The following is a 15,805-nucleotide window of genomic DNA, read 5'->3' as shown; positions in this document are numbered from 1 at the left end:
GCTCAACGAAGTACTATAGCTGTATTGGCAGCTGCAGATAATTCTTGTCGAATAAATAAGTACCCCAGTGTTTCTCGAACATGTTTTAAGCATCGTATTATTTCTGTACCAGTGCAAATACAAGAATAACGTCACACATAATAAATAAGACAATTTTCGGGCTACAAATGTTTAACGACATATTTAAACTGCTTCCCAACCTACATTTTCCTTTAAATTGGCTTTAAAGTACAGCCAAGAGCATATACAACAAGATACCGATCGATGCTTTTCTGGCAATCGTATTCCAACGAAATAAATTTCCCTCCGAGAAGGCGGAATATGGGCGGAATATGGGCGGAATATGGGCGGAATCCATCCCAACAGTGCACATTCCAGGCGACAAAGACTTTTTTTTTTAACCACTTTAACCACATTTTTTAACCACAAAGATTATACCACATAGTTTAAAAATAAATTTATTCTCATTACGTCTGTAGCAACACGCATGTTTCCCTACTTAAATTTTCCCTACGGAGTTTAAAAAGCAGTGGTCAATATCAGCAAGAACACGCAAGCAGACTTAGCTTCAGCAAAGCAGCAACTGGGAATCCTATTGGTACGCTGCATGTCTTGTTTCTGTTAAACCACTGACGCAAAAGGTTATTAGCTTACCTGCACATCAAACAGAATGTTTTCTGACTAACGGCCTTTGGGGATTGTACTCATATGTGTTATGACCAACAAGTCAAGTTAGTGTTTCAGAATAATTCATCACTTTCCGCTGAGTCAACTAAATGATTTCTATGTATCTCAACATGTGGTTGAATTTTTCCTGAATCAGCAGTTTCACTAAATTTGTTTGAATGAGTAATGTCTGGCAAATGCCACGGCAATAATTGGGGTCTGGTGTACTTTAAGCACCACACCTAATATCTCAGCTATCCCTAGCACTACAAATCTGAAACTTCACACGAATGTTAAATGACACCTTACGAGTTACCATGCCAAAAATGACGTCATCACCTATGACGTAACGAAATTTACAACACTTCAAAGTTTTCCTCTCTATACGCGCTACGCCCGTCAACGAACTGCAATAGCATACTCCGTAAGGTACAACACCCACAAAACAAAAATGTTGTTTGATGAAAATTTAAAACTCTCACAAGTAACCTGCTTGCGTTGTGTGACTATTACTGATTTGTTAAATGCCTTCTTAAGCAAACACGCCAAAGTAGACCGTGGTTATTACGAAAAAACACAACAAACAACATGTACTATTTTTACCACGACAAATTGTCAGGCTCATAGAGCAAAAACCACTGGTCCAATAGTGTCCATTGTGGCATCAATAGAAAGGTCTAATCCCATACTTTACACCAAAGTTAGGTTTAAAGATATATTTCGATTGTGCGACACCTAGTGTCGTTTAGAACAAGGACGATTTACGAAACATTGTGACGTCACAAGCAAACTACTTATCGAATCGAAATTGGAAGCGATCGAAAGACATGTCCTTTGTGACAAAGCCTACCAAATTTCAGCTTGCAGCAGCCTTTACTTTTGAGTTGGGAGCCCATCAAAGACCCCCAGCTACTTCGCTCGTATACACGCAAAAAGGCCGAAACCGACCATGTGTACTTTTAGCACCACATATTCGATGGGTCGTAGCGTGAAAAGTAGAGACCCCATAGGGTCGGTTGATGCATCGTGTGGAAGGTCTATCTTTCTACTTTACCATCCTCCGAAATTCAAGTACCTACTGTGTTTGTGCGACACCTAGTGTCGCCTAAATCGAGAACGATTTATCAAACATTGTTTATTTTTATCCAACATTGTTTCACTGTTTACATTGTTTATCAACCCTACCTAATACGCTCGTGATCAAGATGGGGGTCTAACTTAAAATTACGAATGAACTTCTACTTCTGTGATTCAATTTTTATATGCATCCCCTGTAACATTTTTGTGTTTTTTAAAATTAGTTACGTGCCACCTTTGTTTGTGACGGAGGAATACAGGGTGGGCATTCCCCGTAAACAAAACCTTTTTTATTAGAACTGCTCATATGCGTTCTAACGGTTGCTACGAATGGCACCTTTTTTAAATGAAAGGAATATTGCTTCAATTGACCATCTTAAAACGGTACATAATATAGATCCACCCCGCAGCTAATTTGTCATGTGTGGCTGTGTGAGCCTCACATAAGCTGATGAAACATAGAAATCTATGCTAAAACGTTTGTTGTTAACAAACAAATATTTGAGTTTAAATACTGCACTAAATTGTGCACAATTTGTACCGTCTACATTCGCGCATATTTCTTTGTTCCAAAGTTATATTGAGGATCACAAATGTTGATCCAGCTGTGAGGTGGTTTATTAGCATTCACCTCTTAAAACCGAAGACCTGTAATTTCTATGAGCAGTAGCAATTAAGATATCAACCTCAATTAAGCCATTTCCTCACTTACCTGTTGTTATTTTGTATGTTGTCATTCTCTTGCCGAGGTGGCGGATGTTTGCAGCAGTGATGACGGGTCGTTGCTCTCACATCTCACTTCAATCGAACAGAGAAATGTCAAAAACAACACGATGGGATTAAATCGCTTACAATATGTTTTCATTGAAAGGGTAAACTCTTTACAATTGTGTATTGAATACCAATTCATTCTGACAGAGTTGTTGTTTCGTTTAACCCAACCCATGCGGTGGTGCGTCCACTGTACGATAGCGCGAAGATTTGAGGTTGGTCACGTGGATAAAGATCTTTTGACAAACGGCTTATCTGATCGTCGAGATGTGTTGTGTCCTAGCATCCCGCCTGATACTTTCCTTGATATTGCATTTCTAGTACCGCAGCGTTCAATACGAGAGTAAGACGGGCCGTGACCGAAGAACAAGTGCGATTACATCAATTGCGAGAAGACATTATTTCAACCTATTATGTCATCAGTACTGCAGGTGACTGACGACAGTCACCATAAAGTAGAAAAGTCTCTGCCTGATGTTGCACAATCCAAAGCTTCGTTACGGTTGTAAAATGATTATGATTAGGACTTTCAACTGAAAATAACACATTAGGGTTATGATTTTCAAACAAAATAACAGGGTTAGGGCGAAAAAAACGAGGGTTAGGAGTTTTTGGCCCAAACTTCAGGGTTGGGATTCCCAGACAGACGGCAGCGATACATTAATAAGTGAATCCAACTGTAATGTCCTGCAACCGGTCATTTACACCTGCAGCTGGAGCCAACTTCTACCAGTACGCATGCATCCCCCAATTGTAGATCTACCAGGCCACCATGGACACCCCCTCTCAACCCTCAAAGAAATTTTATCACACATCCGCCAATTCTTCGTAACCCTTTACACCGACCAACATCTCCCTGAAGACATTGTACTCAACATTTTTCGGTTCGATTCGTTGTTGGGGGTATTGCACTCATGTTTCCTTAGCCTTGATCTGAAAGCATGACCTTCCTCACAGTGTGGGTATGTAGAACAGAATATTTTGCTTTTGGGAAAATCGTTCTCAATGTCTATTTAAAATAGAATCCATTGGACTTGTATTACCCATCTTTCAACACATCACCTGCACAATACTTACGATGCAAAATCAGGGACCGTAGAAAAACATATAGGCGAAAAATCATGACAGCGGTCGAAAAAAAAGCAATTTGCCTAAAGCGCTTTCTCCACTGGAGAAAAAGAAATTATCCCCACAAAGGATTACGGCACTCCCAACATCTTTGACATTGGTTTTGAAATGAGTAAATGTGATCTTTCCTTGTTGCTAATAACCTTTGCTGGAGGCTCATTTACTATCATCAAACCCAATAAAGGCGCCTTCTACAGTTCATGTGATAGCGTAAATTGTTTCGTCTAGCCTGCCTGCGTTTCGGTCTAGCGTTTGGTCATTAATTCATTCAATATATTCTATTCTGATTTAATTGTATACGAGACTCATGCAATGCTAGCTCTATAGTACTATACTGTTTGGATTCACAAGGCTTAAAAAGAATAAACATATTTGGATTGTTAGGGACAACTGAGAATTTTTTTTCTGGATAAAGTACAAGGGAGCCGGGTCTGCTGACTCGAGGCATATTTGCCTTGACGGACGATAAACTAATGTGAGGTTCACCATAGGGTCTTTAGCCTTCATCATGTCGTGTTGAAGTGTACGAACAACGACTCCACGCTTACATTGCATAATTACAAAGGGTTGATCTACACAACATCCGCACGTACGACTAATATATAAACAATATATTTTCCGTGTAAGCTACAGACAGGTCTCGTCAGTGCAGTTCGTGTGACTATCAGACGAATTTGCTGACCGAATATGTTGATGACGTTGATCACCACAAAGTGGAAGTCTTTGCTTGGCCGTTTGGTCAGCAAAGTCGTCTGATAGTCACACCAGCTGCACTGATAAGACCTTCTGGATCGAAACACTGGCCATCTGTATTTCCCGAAACTACCCAAACACGACCCTATCCGCTCTACTGAAAACCTCTTTAACCCACATAATTTGGAAGACAAGAAACCGCATCAAACACGACCCCCGCCCTCTGGACAACATTCCTAATCACCTCATCCGATCATTTAAATCCTCTATTGCTTTAAGACTTGCTATCCAATGTCACAAGGAAAACCCCTCTCTCGAAAGCGTCCTGGCCGACGTCAAGAATTATATAACCCGAAATTTGGTCTGACCAGTGGGCTGCCTACAACAACATATCTCGTATGTTACAAAAAGAAGACCTCTTGTTCAATGCACTTACACAAAGTTTTATTTTGCAGACTTGCCCCAGCAATATGTACATCGCACGGTGAACCACTCGTATTTGTTTGTGGCGCCTGACGGGGTTCATACTAATGATATTGAAAGCCTGTGGTGCGATTGCAAAAGAAAATTCAAGCGAATGAATGGAGCTTATAGGGACTTCATTCCTTCGTACATTGATGAGTGGCTTTGGCGACGAAAAAGGGACAAATCTCTTTACTTCGCTGATTTAATTCGTGCCATCGCATCAAACCCACGTTACCAAGTGTGATTCTACATCACATTTGCTCTATGAAGCAACATTAAACTCATCCTTACAGAAGGAAACATAAATACTTAAACTAGTTTTTTTTTCGTCAAACATTTACGTATTACATTGCTTTAGGTGCAAGAAAAAGACGAAAAAAATGAAGCAGCAGGCAACGGCAATTGACCAAGAAGATATGCAGGCAGATAAAAATCGTACCTTTTTTTTAAAAAAAAAAAAATAAAATTGAAGTCAAGCATTTCAAAAAATATATGTCGTGATTAGTATGAGATGAAGGGTATTTACACAGGAGATGTCGCCGATGTAAAACCGAAAATTAGTCACCAAATATGATTTTCTGCGATGCAAGGTATTTTAAAAATTTAGTGTAAATCCTAAGCCAGTAGATGTCGCGCAAAACAAAGCCAAAAGGCGTTGCCAAAAACAACTAATTGCGAAGCCCCATCACTGTATTTCTATGCAAGCAATCGGGAAATGCCCTTCTCGAACTTCTGCATAACAGAGCATATTTGTGTGCAACAATGCAAAGGGTGCCGGGGTTTCGTTGCGCAAATCGTCCTTGTTCTAAACGACACTAGGTGTCGCACAAACACAGTAGGTACTTGAATTTCGGAGGACGGTAAAGTAGAAAGATAGACCTTCCACACGATGCATCAACCGACCCTATGGGGTCTCTACTTTCCACGCTACGACCCATCGAATATGTGGTGCTAAAAGTACACATGGTCGGTTTCGGCCTTTTTGCGTGTATACGAGCGAAGTAGCTGGGGGTCTTTGATGGGCTCCCAACTCAAAAGTAAAGGCTGCTGCAAGCTGAAATTTGGTAGGCTTTGTCACAAAGGACATGTCTTTCGATCGCTTCCAATTTCGATTCGATAAGTAGTTTGCTTGTGACGTCACAATGTTTCGTAAATCGTCCTTGTTCTAAACGACACTAGGTGTCGCACAATCGAAATATATCTTTAAACCTAACTTTGGTGTAAAGTATGGGATTAGACCTTTCTATTGATGCCACAATGGACACTATTGGACCAGTGGTTTTTGCTCTATGAGCCTGACAATTTGTCGTGGTAAAAATAGTACATGTTGTTTGTTGTGTTTTTTCGTAATAACCACGGTCTACTTTGGCGTGTTTGCTTAAGAAGGCATTTAACAAATCAGTAATAGTCACACAACGCAAGCAGGTTACTTGTGAGAGTTTTAAATTTTCATCAAACAACATTTTTGTTTTGTGGGTGTTGTACCTTACGGAGTATGCTATTGCAGTTCGTTGACGGGCGTAGCGCGTATAGAGAGGAAAACTTTGAAGTGTTGTAAATTTCGTTACGTCATAGGTGATGACGTCATTTTTGGCATGGTAACTCGTAAGGTGTCATTTAACATTCGTGTGAAGTTTCAGGTTTGTAGTGCTAGGGATAGCTGAGATATTAGGTGTGGTGCTAAAAGTACACCAGACCCAATAATTGTTTATAAATTGGAAATTTTTGAATCGTGTCGCAATGTTACCTGAAGAAAACAGTTTAGATGGCGGAGGGGACGAAACCGCGGCATCTGTGGGAAGGGAAAAGGGCAGATGTAGAGCGATGTTTAACAAAGTAAAGGAAGGAATCAAGAGTGTCTTCACATGGTATAGCCTGAAGTTTTTTTTACTATTTTCGTTGCTTCGTAACCTCCTTGTCTGTTGATAATCACCATTAAAGTTTCATAAATTTAGGCAACTGTAAATTGGTCAGTTCACTGTGCTGTATTTACTGTTTGTGATCCTACAGAAGATTTTCCGTGTGGATGTCGCCTAAGGGGCACCTTATAACTTCATAGTTGTTTGGTGTTGTCAGCATCAATACAAGTTTTACTTAGCATGTTTAATGTTCATGCATGCTCAAATTCTTCTGTCCAAAATTCATTTGATTTGCTTGCCTGGTAAAACATTTTTATCAAGATACGAGTCTATGTTAACTCAACTATATGTAGGAAAGTGCTGAAACCTGTTCTATTTGGGCAAGGACTGTCACTTCTCATTTGTGGGACAGCTGTTACAAGTGAATATTTGCTCCGGCATGACGTTTCCCTCCCTGTCTTCCAAGGTTTCCTAAACTATGTTCTGCTGTGCCTTTTCTATACCACAACGCTATGCTACAGACGTACTGAAGATGGAAAAGTGCTGCTGTTTCAGGTATGGCACTAAACGATCTAATACCCTTTTTTCAATAATGGTTATGTTACACATGTAATGTCAAATTACCTTAAAGAGCATGCATATTTATGTGTTGATATGTTTAAGATTTGGTAAAATGCTTCTGACCATTTGAAAAATATCTCAATGTGTTTCTTGCAATAGGTGCTGAAGCGGAACTGGTGGAAGTATGCAATTATTTCAATTATCGATGTGGAAGCTAACTACTTGGTGGTTTTGGCATACCAATATACCTCAGTAACAAGTGTGCAGGTAATATTTTGCCATCCATCGCTTTGGCAAATTACAAACATTTGTTGTGTATTCAAGCGTGTTGTAATAGACTAAAAGCAATTCAAGCAAAATAAATTATACTCTTACATGCTGCACAAATCTTTTTTATGTGCAAATCATGAGAGCTGTGGCACAAATGTTACAATAATTTAGCCATCTCTTCCAGTTGCTTGACTGCTTCATATTGCCAGTGGTAATGATACTCTCCTACTTTCTGCTAAAAGTGCGGTATTTGATTGTTCATTTTGTGGGTGTGTTTATCGCTCTCGTGGGAGTGGCATGCATGGTGGGTGCTGATGTCATAGTGGAAAAAGGGAGCGCCTCTGGTAAGTTTCTAAGAATGCTTGTCGATTATAAATTCTATTGCGTTGTAAGAATGTTATAAACTTGGGAATAGAGATGGTGCCATTTAATATTGCAAGAGTACTGTCGGACATCTACAAAAGGCAAACATAAATAAGGCATTTTGAACTTGACATCATTTTCAAAGCAGCAACTAGTTGTGTTGTAATGTGTTTTTTAACAAACAGTAAATATTCATTAAGAAGCATTTCATACAATGGTCAGTAGTACTGGTACATAACTTTTGTAACCTTGCTTGATAGGGAGTAACCCAGCACTTGGTGATGTTTTGGTGCTCGCTGGTGCAGTCTGCTATGGAATCACCAATGTTTCCATGGAATATATTGCCAAACGTCACTCTGCTGGCAATGTTGAATTCCTAGGCATGTATGGCCTATTTTGTCCCATAGTATCCGGAATTCAAGTGTAAGTAAATAGAAAACATTTTTTTGGAATTTTGAAATAATAAAAAGTTCTATTGGCCACATGATTGCAATTTAAAAAATAAACACACTTTATTGCAAATGATGTAAAGTTTGATGCATGCCTTCTCATTTAGGAGTTAAATGCTTGAATGATATTTTAAAAAAATTGTTGCCTGTCTTGAAAATTGTGAAAACAACATGTCAAATTTTAAGCTTTGCATCTGTTTTAAACAAAATTATGTGAAACACGATTTGGAAAATTGTGCACTCTGTAAATCTTATTTTAAGGGCGATTCTGGAAAGACAGACTCTTGCAACACTGAAATGGGACAGCACAGTCATTCTTCTGCTTGCTGCTTTTGCTGTATGCATGTTTTTATTGTATTCTCTCCTACCCATTGTTATGAGATTCAGCAGCGCGACGGCAGTCAACATTTCGTTGCTCACAGCTGATCTCTATGCGTTGTTCGCGGGCTTGTTCCTGTTTCAAGACAAGGTGTGTTGTAACTGTTTTCTGTCGAATCTGCTTTTTTATTTATCATACTGTTTGCCTGTTTGAAAAATCAAATTATTTTTATTTTGCACATAAAGTTAGTAAGCACATGAACAATAAACATGCTTGTTCTAGCAAGTGTTATCCTGACTAATTATATTTTGTGATTTTTAAAATTGTTGCAACTCAATCTTCTCTAGCACTGATGATGAACACAGTAGTGTTTGAATCATCTGCTTCGGCATGAGTAATAGCTTTGGCTTTCCTTTTTAAACGTGTTTGTTTTTTTATGATAGTAAAAAGCAACTGAAAAAGTAACTACACATATTAGCACATAAACCATGTATAAGGTTCACAGAAACACAACCCTTCCTTTTTCAGATGTCAGCGTTGTATGTTGTGTCATTTGCCACCATAGTATTGGCCCTCATCATTTACAACTCAAAACAACCTATGTCAAGAACTTTACAGTCACAAAGTGTTTCAAACTCTAATTCTGGAAGCACCAATTCTCTGCCAGGTTCACAAACAGCACAAGACGATACCCCATTAACTCAACGAAGTGAAACTTGTTTTAAATTGAACTGTTCTTTGCATAGTGCGACAAACCAGTGCTAAGTGGATTTATTTATCGACTTCCTCGGTCATATATGTGTTTAAATGCAACACAGTCATAGCATTGTTATTTCACTATTTTAGATTTTTCATTTTGTTGTTTACATTTGTACTCATTTAATGTTTTATGCCAACACACGTGTAGAAAAATCTGTGATAGAAAAGATATTAATTTGATTTGGACCGAAAATTCTCAATTGTATTGTTTTAACTGTACATGTGACACTTCTTTATGATTTTATTTTATGCAACCAGTGCCCTGTTTATTATGTTGCTAGCTAATTATAAGGCAATAACATTGTAATGAAAGATTAAAATGTTTATTCAGCATACAAATTTTTGCCACCTTTGAAACAGTTGCCAAACATTTTCCTTGGTGTTTGAAAATATACTGTGTTTAGAATATACCGTCTTACACTTTGTTTGGTTTTATTTCAAACTCGTTGGTTTGGAAAACAAAATTTTATTCTGATTTTTTACTAATTTTTCCTCTCGCACTGTTTGTATTTTGATCTCTGAGGTGCTGTGATATCACCCTCACCAGTTGGTGCTCAACTGTCAAACAATTGTGCTTAATTCCATATTTTGCAGAAAACAAAATGTTTAAACTAAGTAAAGTAACTCCATGAGATTGAAAAATGCTTGTACGGCAACTTTTATTGAACTGCGAGGAGAATGTCACTGAACAAAAGGACTGATGGTTTAATTTGATTGGAGAAATGGGTATGTCATGTTTTGATAGCATGCTAAAAGTTTGCTATGTTGATTGTTTTCTCATTTGAAATATGCATACCATAACATTTTACTCATAACGCGGTTTTAGGTTTTTATTTTGACCCTGTAACAGTGCAGTTGCTCATTACATATAATCTGATATAATTTAATGAAAAGTTGTGCAAAAAAAGTTCAACTTTCTTTTTCAGTTTCAAAATGGCGACTTCCACTTCTATTAACGTCGGTGATGTGTTAAATGAACTCGACCAAATATGCCTGGTATTGGAGAAATTGTTTGGCCCAACTCAAGGAAAGGTCTTGATGGAAAACGCCTCTGGCTGTGTTGTGGTAACCAACGATGGTTGCACAATCCTTAACGCAATCACTCTGGATCATCCAATGGCCAGGTTTGTATTTAACGTATGGTTTTGTTTGCAAACACCTAAATTATATACAGTGATTAATATCAGTCATTTGCTACTTGAAAGCTCCTTTCTACCACGTCTTGGTACATGCATTTGTACTTTTCTCTCAATAGACCACGTGTTTAGGAGCATAATTCAAAGCTGCAGGAACCACCATAAGCAGTTTGGAGACGGCGCCAAGTCCATGCTGTTAATGATTAGGTCGGGTCTGCGTTACCTCGATCGAAACCAACTCCTGTCCTCTGCGAGCGTGTTGCGCAACCGTATCAGCACCAGACAGCAAGCAATCACATCGTTATTGTGGTTTAAAAGTCACGTTCTGGACAATGATCAACTCAAACGATGGCTTTTATGTAACTCGGGTAAAATGAGTTCACTCAATGAGGGCGCCACCTTTTGGTCCGACGTTAAATTAATTGGGGAAACCCCTTTGAGAGGAAAATTCTCCGAAAATGCGATTGAGGTTTTGAGCGGGTTGGTCGAACAACTGTTGGAAAAGAGTTGTTTGAAAAACTCTCTTCGTATGCTATACTGTGTTTCCGTCTGTTTGAAAAACTTTGACCTCGTCTTGGTGGAAGCGCCCGGGCAGGTTGTCAGTCACAGTCACATCGTTGATGGCGTTTTGATAAAAAACGGGAAAGGTCTTGACGAAGGTACGGTCACTGGAGACTCCGTTTTTGTGCAGTGGGACGACGCCTTCACGCCAGAAACTTCTACAAATGTTGAAACTATGACCAGGCACCAACTCACATCCTGGCTTAACTTCCCCTCTAAGCTGTTTTCGGAGTGGGTACGGCGCATACTAACTTTGGACGTTAGTGTAATATTTTACCAAGGCAAGGCACTGGAAACGTTACGGACCTGTTGTTCTGTGCATGACGTCACACTCGTGGATTGCCTGCCCCTGGACGACTTTAAGCAACTCACCGACGCTCTTGGGGTTAATGTTATTAATGACGTCACTGAAACCATCCATCGAGGCATGGTTTCCAACACGGAAGTCCAAGAAAAGGTGATAGGGACCAACTTATATTTGCTAGTGCGATTACGAGAAGCTGAGATGCCCTTACACAGCCTTGTGATATGCTCGCCGTCGCCCGGGCTCTGCTCCCAGTACAAAAATGCCGTGTACAATTCCCTGCTGTTGTTACGACACTGGCTCGAGTGGTCATTTGGGGAAAACCCCCCGGAGTTGCTCTCCGCCGTCCGCGGGGGCGGAGAAATGTTCTTGAAACTTCATTCTCTTATGGAAAACGAAGAGCTGTTGGTGACGGTGACTGGAAATGCTTTCGCCGGCACTGAACGGGAACATTTTAAACTTGCGGCTGGTGTAGTGGGCGAAATGCTGCTGGAGATACCGCGCATTGTGCACCAAAACGACACCGTGACCAAGGACAAAACCAATAGGTTTCTATACAAGCTTCAAGATAGCGGGAGTAAATGCACAACGGAAATGCTTCACCCATTTTCAAGCCAACTTGCTCTTCTACAAAACTCCGTTCGTGCTATTTGCGAAACAATTCGGGTTGATGCTGTGATAAGGTAAACAGTGGTTACAAATATTTCGTTTTTGTGAAATCACTTCCCTGCCGTTTTGATTGTTTTTCTAACCATAGTTTTTACTTATTCTGTATGTTTGCAGTATACGAAAAAGATGACAGCAGCATGGACTTCAAGCTCTGAATACGGATTAAGAAAAGTAAAAAAGAGTTAAAATACTCCGGTTTATCCGAAACTTTTCGTTAAGACGAAGATTACGAACATTTGTGCCTCCCAATTTCGCGCGACTTGGACGAATTTCCGGTGTAACCGAATTGTAATCTGTAGCACATCGAAAACGTGAGCATCGTGCTCTACAACAGTCGCCTTTCTTCCGGACATACGGAACCCTGCAATCAATCATAAAATTCTTGTAAAATACACATATGTTCCTTTTTGTTGTAGAGTTTTCTTGACTAACAAACCTGCTACTAGAGGCAATGGTTGGTAACCTTGTGGATGCGTATTGCGTAGCATACCTACTGTAAGCTAGTGCAGCAATATTGCTTGATGGTTGATGTTGTGTTGGGACTCCCAAAAAAATTTTGTAACGTACCTGGAGGTCATTCAATCATTTTATTTGTCGACGTTGCACTGTTTTCTTTGTTTACGAAGCTTAACTGGTCCTGATAAACTTTGGTGTATTTCCGTTTTAATGATTCTCGCAGAAGTAGTAAATTTGCTTTTCCAACCATGTTTTTTCATAACGCCCAGATCACGACATAAGAGAGTCGGATTGGCCTGTCGGCTTTTAAACCATCCTAAACCTCCATGTAAACGGGTTTAGGTCAAGTCGACTAGTATCCAGGTCACATGCTTTCAATTACGAAGCGCAAAGACGGCTAATGTATATGTTTTCTTATATAGTTAGCTTTTTGTGATTGTATAGTTATTATCACAGAGAAAACGGGAACTTCAGTTGTTTCTGTTTTGGTGTTTTTAAAAGTTTCGCGGATCGCGTACGCACGTTTGGTCACTTTGAGAAACTTGCAAATGCAAATATACACAAGACTTTCGGGTAGAAGAGCAGGATGTCATTTTGGGTAATGGTCATTCCATCCTCAGTAGTTTGACTCTCATCCCTCTGCACGATTAGAGCTATCTGCGTTTCCTCTCGATTTCTTTAAACATTTTCTGCAATGCAGAGAACTGGTAGGAAACGCACCCTGCCTTTACTATAAAACGTTTTGCATTCGGTCCGCGCTATGAAATTGCCGGCGGCTTTGAGATTTACTACAGTTAGACATTGTACGTAAATGTAGAACAAATGTTTGAGAGTTGGTTTGGAAGAATTGAAGAGAAGCCAGTGGTGCACCTTTATCCAAAATTCTTAAACATTTCGAATCTTGTACCGGATTGGAAACTCTGAAATGGAGTTTGCACGCATTCCTGCTGTGAATCTCGTGACTGCCACCACTGCTTATATAATAAGTGACGCTATTAATAAAAGGGTAGAAATATGTTGATCAATAAAGCGCGGTGGTATTAATGACAACCTTGATTGGTATGCTTATTCACACTCATACCTATACTATAAAGTACGATAACTTTCTTAAATAAACAATAAAAGAGCTATACTGAAAGTTAGTCTAGTATGTGTGCGTGCAATTGAATTTCGCAGTTCCTGGCTATTACTAGCAAACATATTGACAAAAGCAAAGTCGATAAGTCGGTTTGTGTTTGGAGGCGTACAAGCAGCTTTGAACTACGTTTTTTTTGCTTGACTTTTTTTCATGAAAAAAGGTTTGCGTTGCATTGGCCGCAACGAGGAAGTCAAAATAAGGTTTTTATATAAAATACGCCAGAATGATTCAAAAGCCTCGCAGAATGATTGAAATATTTCTAGAAAAAAAGGTTTTGGTCAACGTGATTATCTCATTGCGCGTTTTCGGTCTTGTTACAAACGCCGCCGCGTTCGCGACCATCCGGGAATCTTCTCCCAAAATGCAGCTCAAGAAATACATGAAATCAGTGTAAGCAGGGTTGCATATTAACCGGTTCGCATTTTCTGAAAAGGGTTTTTTACTAACCCTTGCGCACCCCGTGAGTGCCACCACTGCTCATAACGTGGTTTAGGAAAAGATAAAAATGCGTGAATTAAATATAAAGTGCAGTGGTATTAATTATAACCTTATGTGTTTATAGTTGTACCCATACTTGCTATTGTGTTTATCATTGAATTATATAATTTCCCAGCAGCATAAAGGAAGCTAATATGAATACAAAACAGTCAGCACCGGAAGCCAATGCTTTGTCGCATGGAGACATGAAAAGTAACGGGGAAAGTGAGGCTCTGCTGCCTCCGCGGACAAAGACATACGCCAAACGGTGGCTGGTTCTCTTCGTAGCATTCGGATCAATATTTCTGCGCGGCTTCAACGAGTCAGTCTACGGGCCGATTAACAACGTCTTCGTGGAATATTTCAACGTCGCAGCATGGCAAGTGGACTGGTTTATCCTGACGCAATCAGTAGTGTACATCATTATAGCAGTGCCCATGTCGTGGATAACTGCACGAATCGGTTTTCGACAGACTTACAACATCATGACCAGCACCTTCCTTCTCGGCTTCATACTCATCACAGTGGGTATGTCGACACGAAGCGGTTACGTTTCCGTGATCGTTGGAGAAGCGATCCTGGGCATTTGCTACCTTATATCTTGGTCCATACCTCCCCCGACAGCCGCCGTATGGTTTCCAACCCGTGAAGTTGCCACCGCTGTGGCCATACAAGCCGTGGGCAGGGGCGTTGGCGAGGCAGTTGGCTCCATTATTTCACCTGCGCTGATTAATCTCGAACAGAGTGCGGAGGAGAAGCGTCTTCGACTGGTCGGTATGTTTTCGGCGGCCGCAATTCTTTCAGGTATTTTGACCTTGTGTTCTGTGCTTTTCGTGACTGACGCTCCCCCTATGCCGCCGAGTGAAGCACAAGTCAAAGCAATCAAAGGGCGCGAAGAGCACGGTGACATGCAGAAGCAGAGCTTCGGAAATGCCTTAATCCACTACAAGAAGATCATGAAGAAACTCTTCACCGACTGGCATTTCGTCGGCTACTGGTACGCATTCGCAGTCGCTAACCCCGTATTGCGCAACAACAGCGTGCTGCTCTCATCCATTTTGCACGAAGCGTTTCCGGCGGAGGAGGGCGTGGATTCCAAAGCCGGTCTCGTGCTAATGGGCGGTTGGATTACTTACACTATAGGCGGCTTTATAGCAGGGCCTCTTATCACCAAAACCAAACGGTTCAAAGAGATTGTGCTCTTCGGCCTCACATTCGAGAGCCTGTCATGTCTGGCCGTTATGCTGGGTACAAAATACCAAGTGATCAACTGCGTTTATGCCGGAGTCCTAACCCAGGGAATATTTCAGGGTATTGCCAACACTTCTCTATTCGAAATCATTGTTGAGACGACTTACCCCATTTCGGCGATGTTAGTCACCATGTTTACGGTTATAGGCATCGGAATAATTCGCATGAGCTACCCTATTGTGGGCCGCGCCATGCTTGAGACCATAGGGGCAACTGCTTGTACCGCTGTACCGTTCGCTTGTACACTTTTAGCGGCGTTTGTGGTTGCCGCCCTAAAGCCGCGCTACAAAAGACTTGAAGCTGAGAAGGCGGAAATATCGCAGATAAATGGAGTTAGTGAGTGATTGCGCCACTGCTTCCTTCCCTTCGTCTGAACTTGCTTGCTCTTTCGTTTGTTGTTGTGGTTGTGTATCAAATCCCTACAAATGGTAGC

The 15,805-nt window shown here is 40.5% G+C and overlaps 3 protein-coding genes across 4 annotated transcripts; all 3 read left to right on the top strand.

Annotated features, from left to right (window-relative positions):
* Positions 1–5,954: 5,954 nt before the first annotated feature.
* On the top strand, positions 5,955–9,929 carry LOC145894828 (queuine/queuosine transporter SLC35F2-like). The gene is made up of 7 exons (XM_082983479.1): positions 5,955–6,668; positions 7,013–7,214; positions 7,380–7,487; positions 7,675–7,834; positions 8,114–8,276; positions 8,564–8,771; positions 9,150–9,929. The coding sequence occupies exons 1-7, from the start codon at positions 6,541–6,543 to the stop codon at positions 9,384–9,386; spliced, it is 1,206 nt and encodes a 401-aa protein (XP_082839605.1). The 5' UTR covers positions 5,955–6,540; the 3' UTR covers positions 9,387–9,929.
* Positions 9,930–9,972: 43 nt separating this feature from the next.
* Positions 9,973–12,721, top strand: LOC145894859 (BBSome complex assembly protein BBS10-like). 2 transcript variants are annotated; one of them, XM_082983523.1, is made up of 4 exons: positions 9,973–10,106; positions 10,307–10,504; positions 10,649–12,064; positions 12,165–12,721. In XM_082983523.1, the coding sequence occupies exons 2-4, from the start codon at positions 10,314–10,316 to the stop codon at positions 12,178–12,180; spliced, it is 1,623 nt and encodes a 540-aa protein (XP_082839649.1). In that variant the 5' UTR covers positions 9,973–10,106; positions 10,307–10,313; the 3' UTR covers positions 12,181–12,721. The 2 variants fall into 2 exon arrangements, with proteins under 2 accessions (XP_082839649.1, XP_082839650.1); XM_082983524.1 differs by lacking the exon at positions 9,973–10,106 and having other exon boundaries at positions 10,324–10,504; positions 10,636–12,064.
* Positions 12,722–14,327: 1,606 nt separating this feature from the next.
* Positions 14,328–15,716, top strand: LOC145894780 (putative MFS-type transporter C09D4.1). The gene has a single exon (XM_082983427.1). It carries the CDS (start codon positions 14,328–14,330, stop codon positions 15,714–15,716), a length of 1,389 nt encoding a protein of 462 aa, XP_082839553.1.
* Positions 15,717–15,805: the final 89 nt, after the last annotated feature.

This window comes from Ascidia mentula, chromosome 3 (genome assembly GCF_947561715.1).
Source record: "Ascidia mentula chromosome 3, kaAscMent1.1, whole genome shotgun sequence".
Classification (NCBI taxonomy): Eukaryota; Metazoa; Chordata; class Ascidiacea; order Phlebobranchia; family Ascidiidae; genus Ascidia; species Ascidia mentula.
The sequence above is the reverse complement of the archived record's forward strand: the minus strand, read 5'-3'. Positions and strand labels throughout refer to the sequence as shown.

What these genes read in the sequence shown, in the direction of transcription:
- LOC145894828 (XM_082983479.1), top strand. Translation starts at nt 6,541, where the DNA reads ATGTTACCTGAAGAAAACAGTTTAGATGGCGGAGGGGACGAAACCGCG. An exon ending in ATCAAGAGTGTCTTCACATG is followed by an intron (nt 6,669 to 7,012) that starts GTATAGCCTGAA and finishes AACTATATGTAG; the next exon opens with GAAAGTGCTGAAACCTGTTC. An exon ending in TGTTCCTGTTTCAAGACAAG is followed by an intron (nt 8,772 to 9,149) that starts GTGTGTTGTAAC and finishes TTCCTTTTTCAG; the next exon opens with ATGTCAGCGTTGTATGTTGT.
- LOC145894859 (XM_082983523.1), top strand. Translation starts at nt 10,314, where the DNA reads ATGGCGACTTCCACTTCTATTAACGTCGGTGATGTGTTAAATGAACTC. An exon ending in CTGGATCATCCAATGGCCAG is followed by an intron (nt 10,505 to 10,648) that starts GTTTGTATTTAA and finishes CCACGTGTTTAG; the next exon opens with GAGCATAATTCAAAGCTGCA.
- LOC145894780 (XM_082983427.1), top strand. Translation starts at nt 14,328, where the DNA reads ATGAAAAGTAACGGGGAAAGTGAGGCTCTGCTGCCTCCGCGGACAAAG.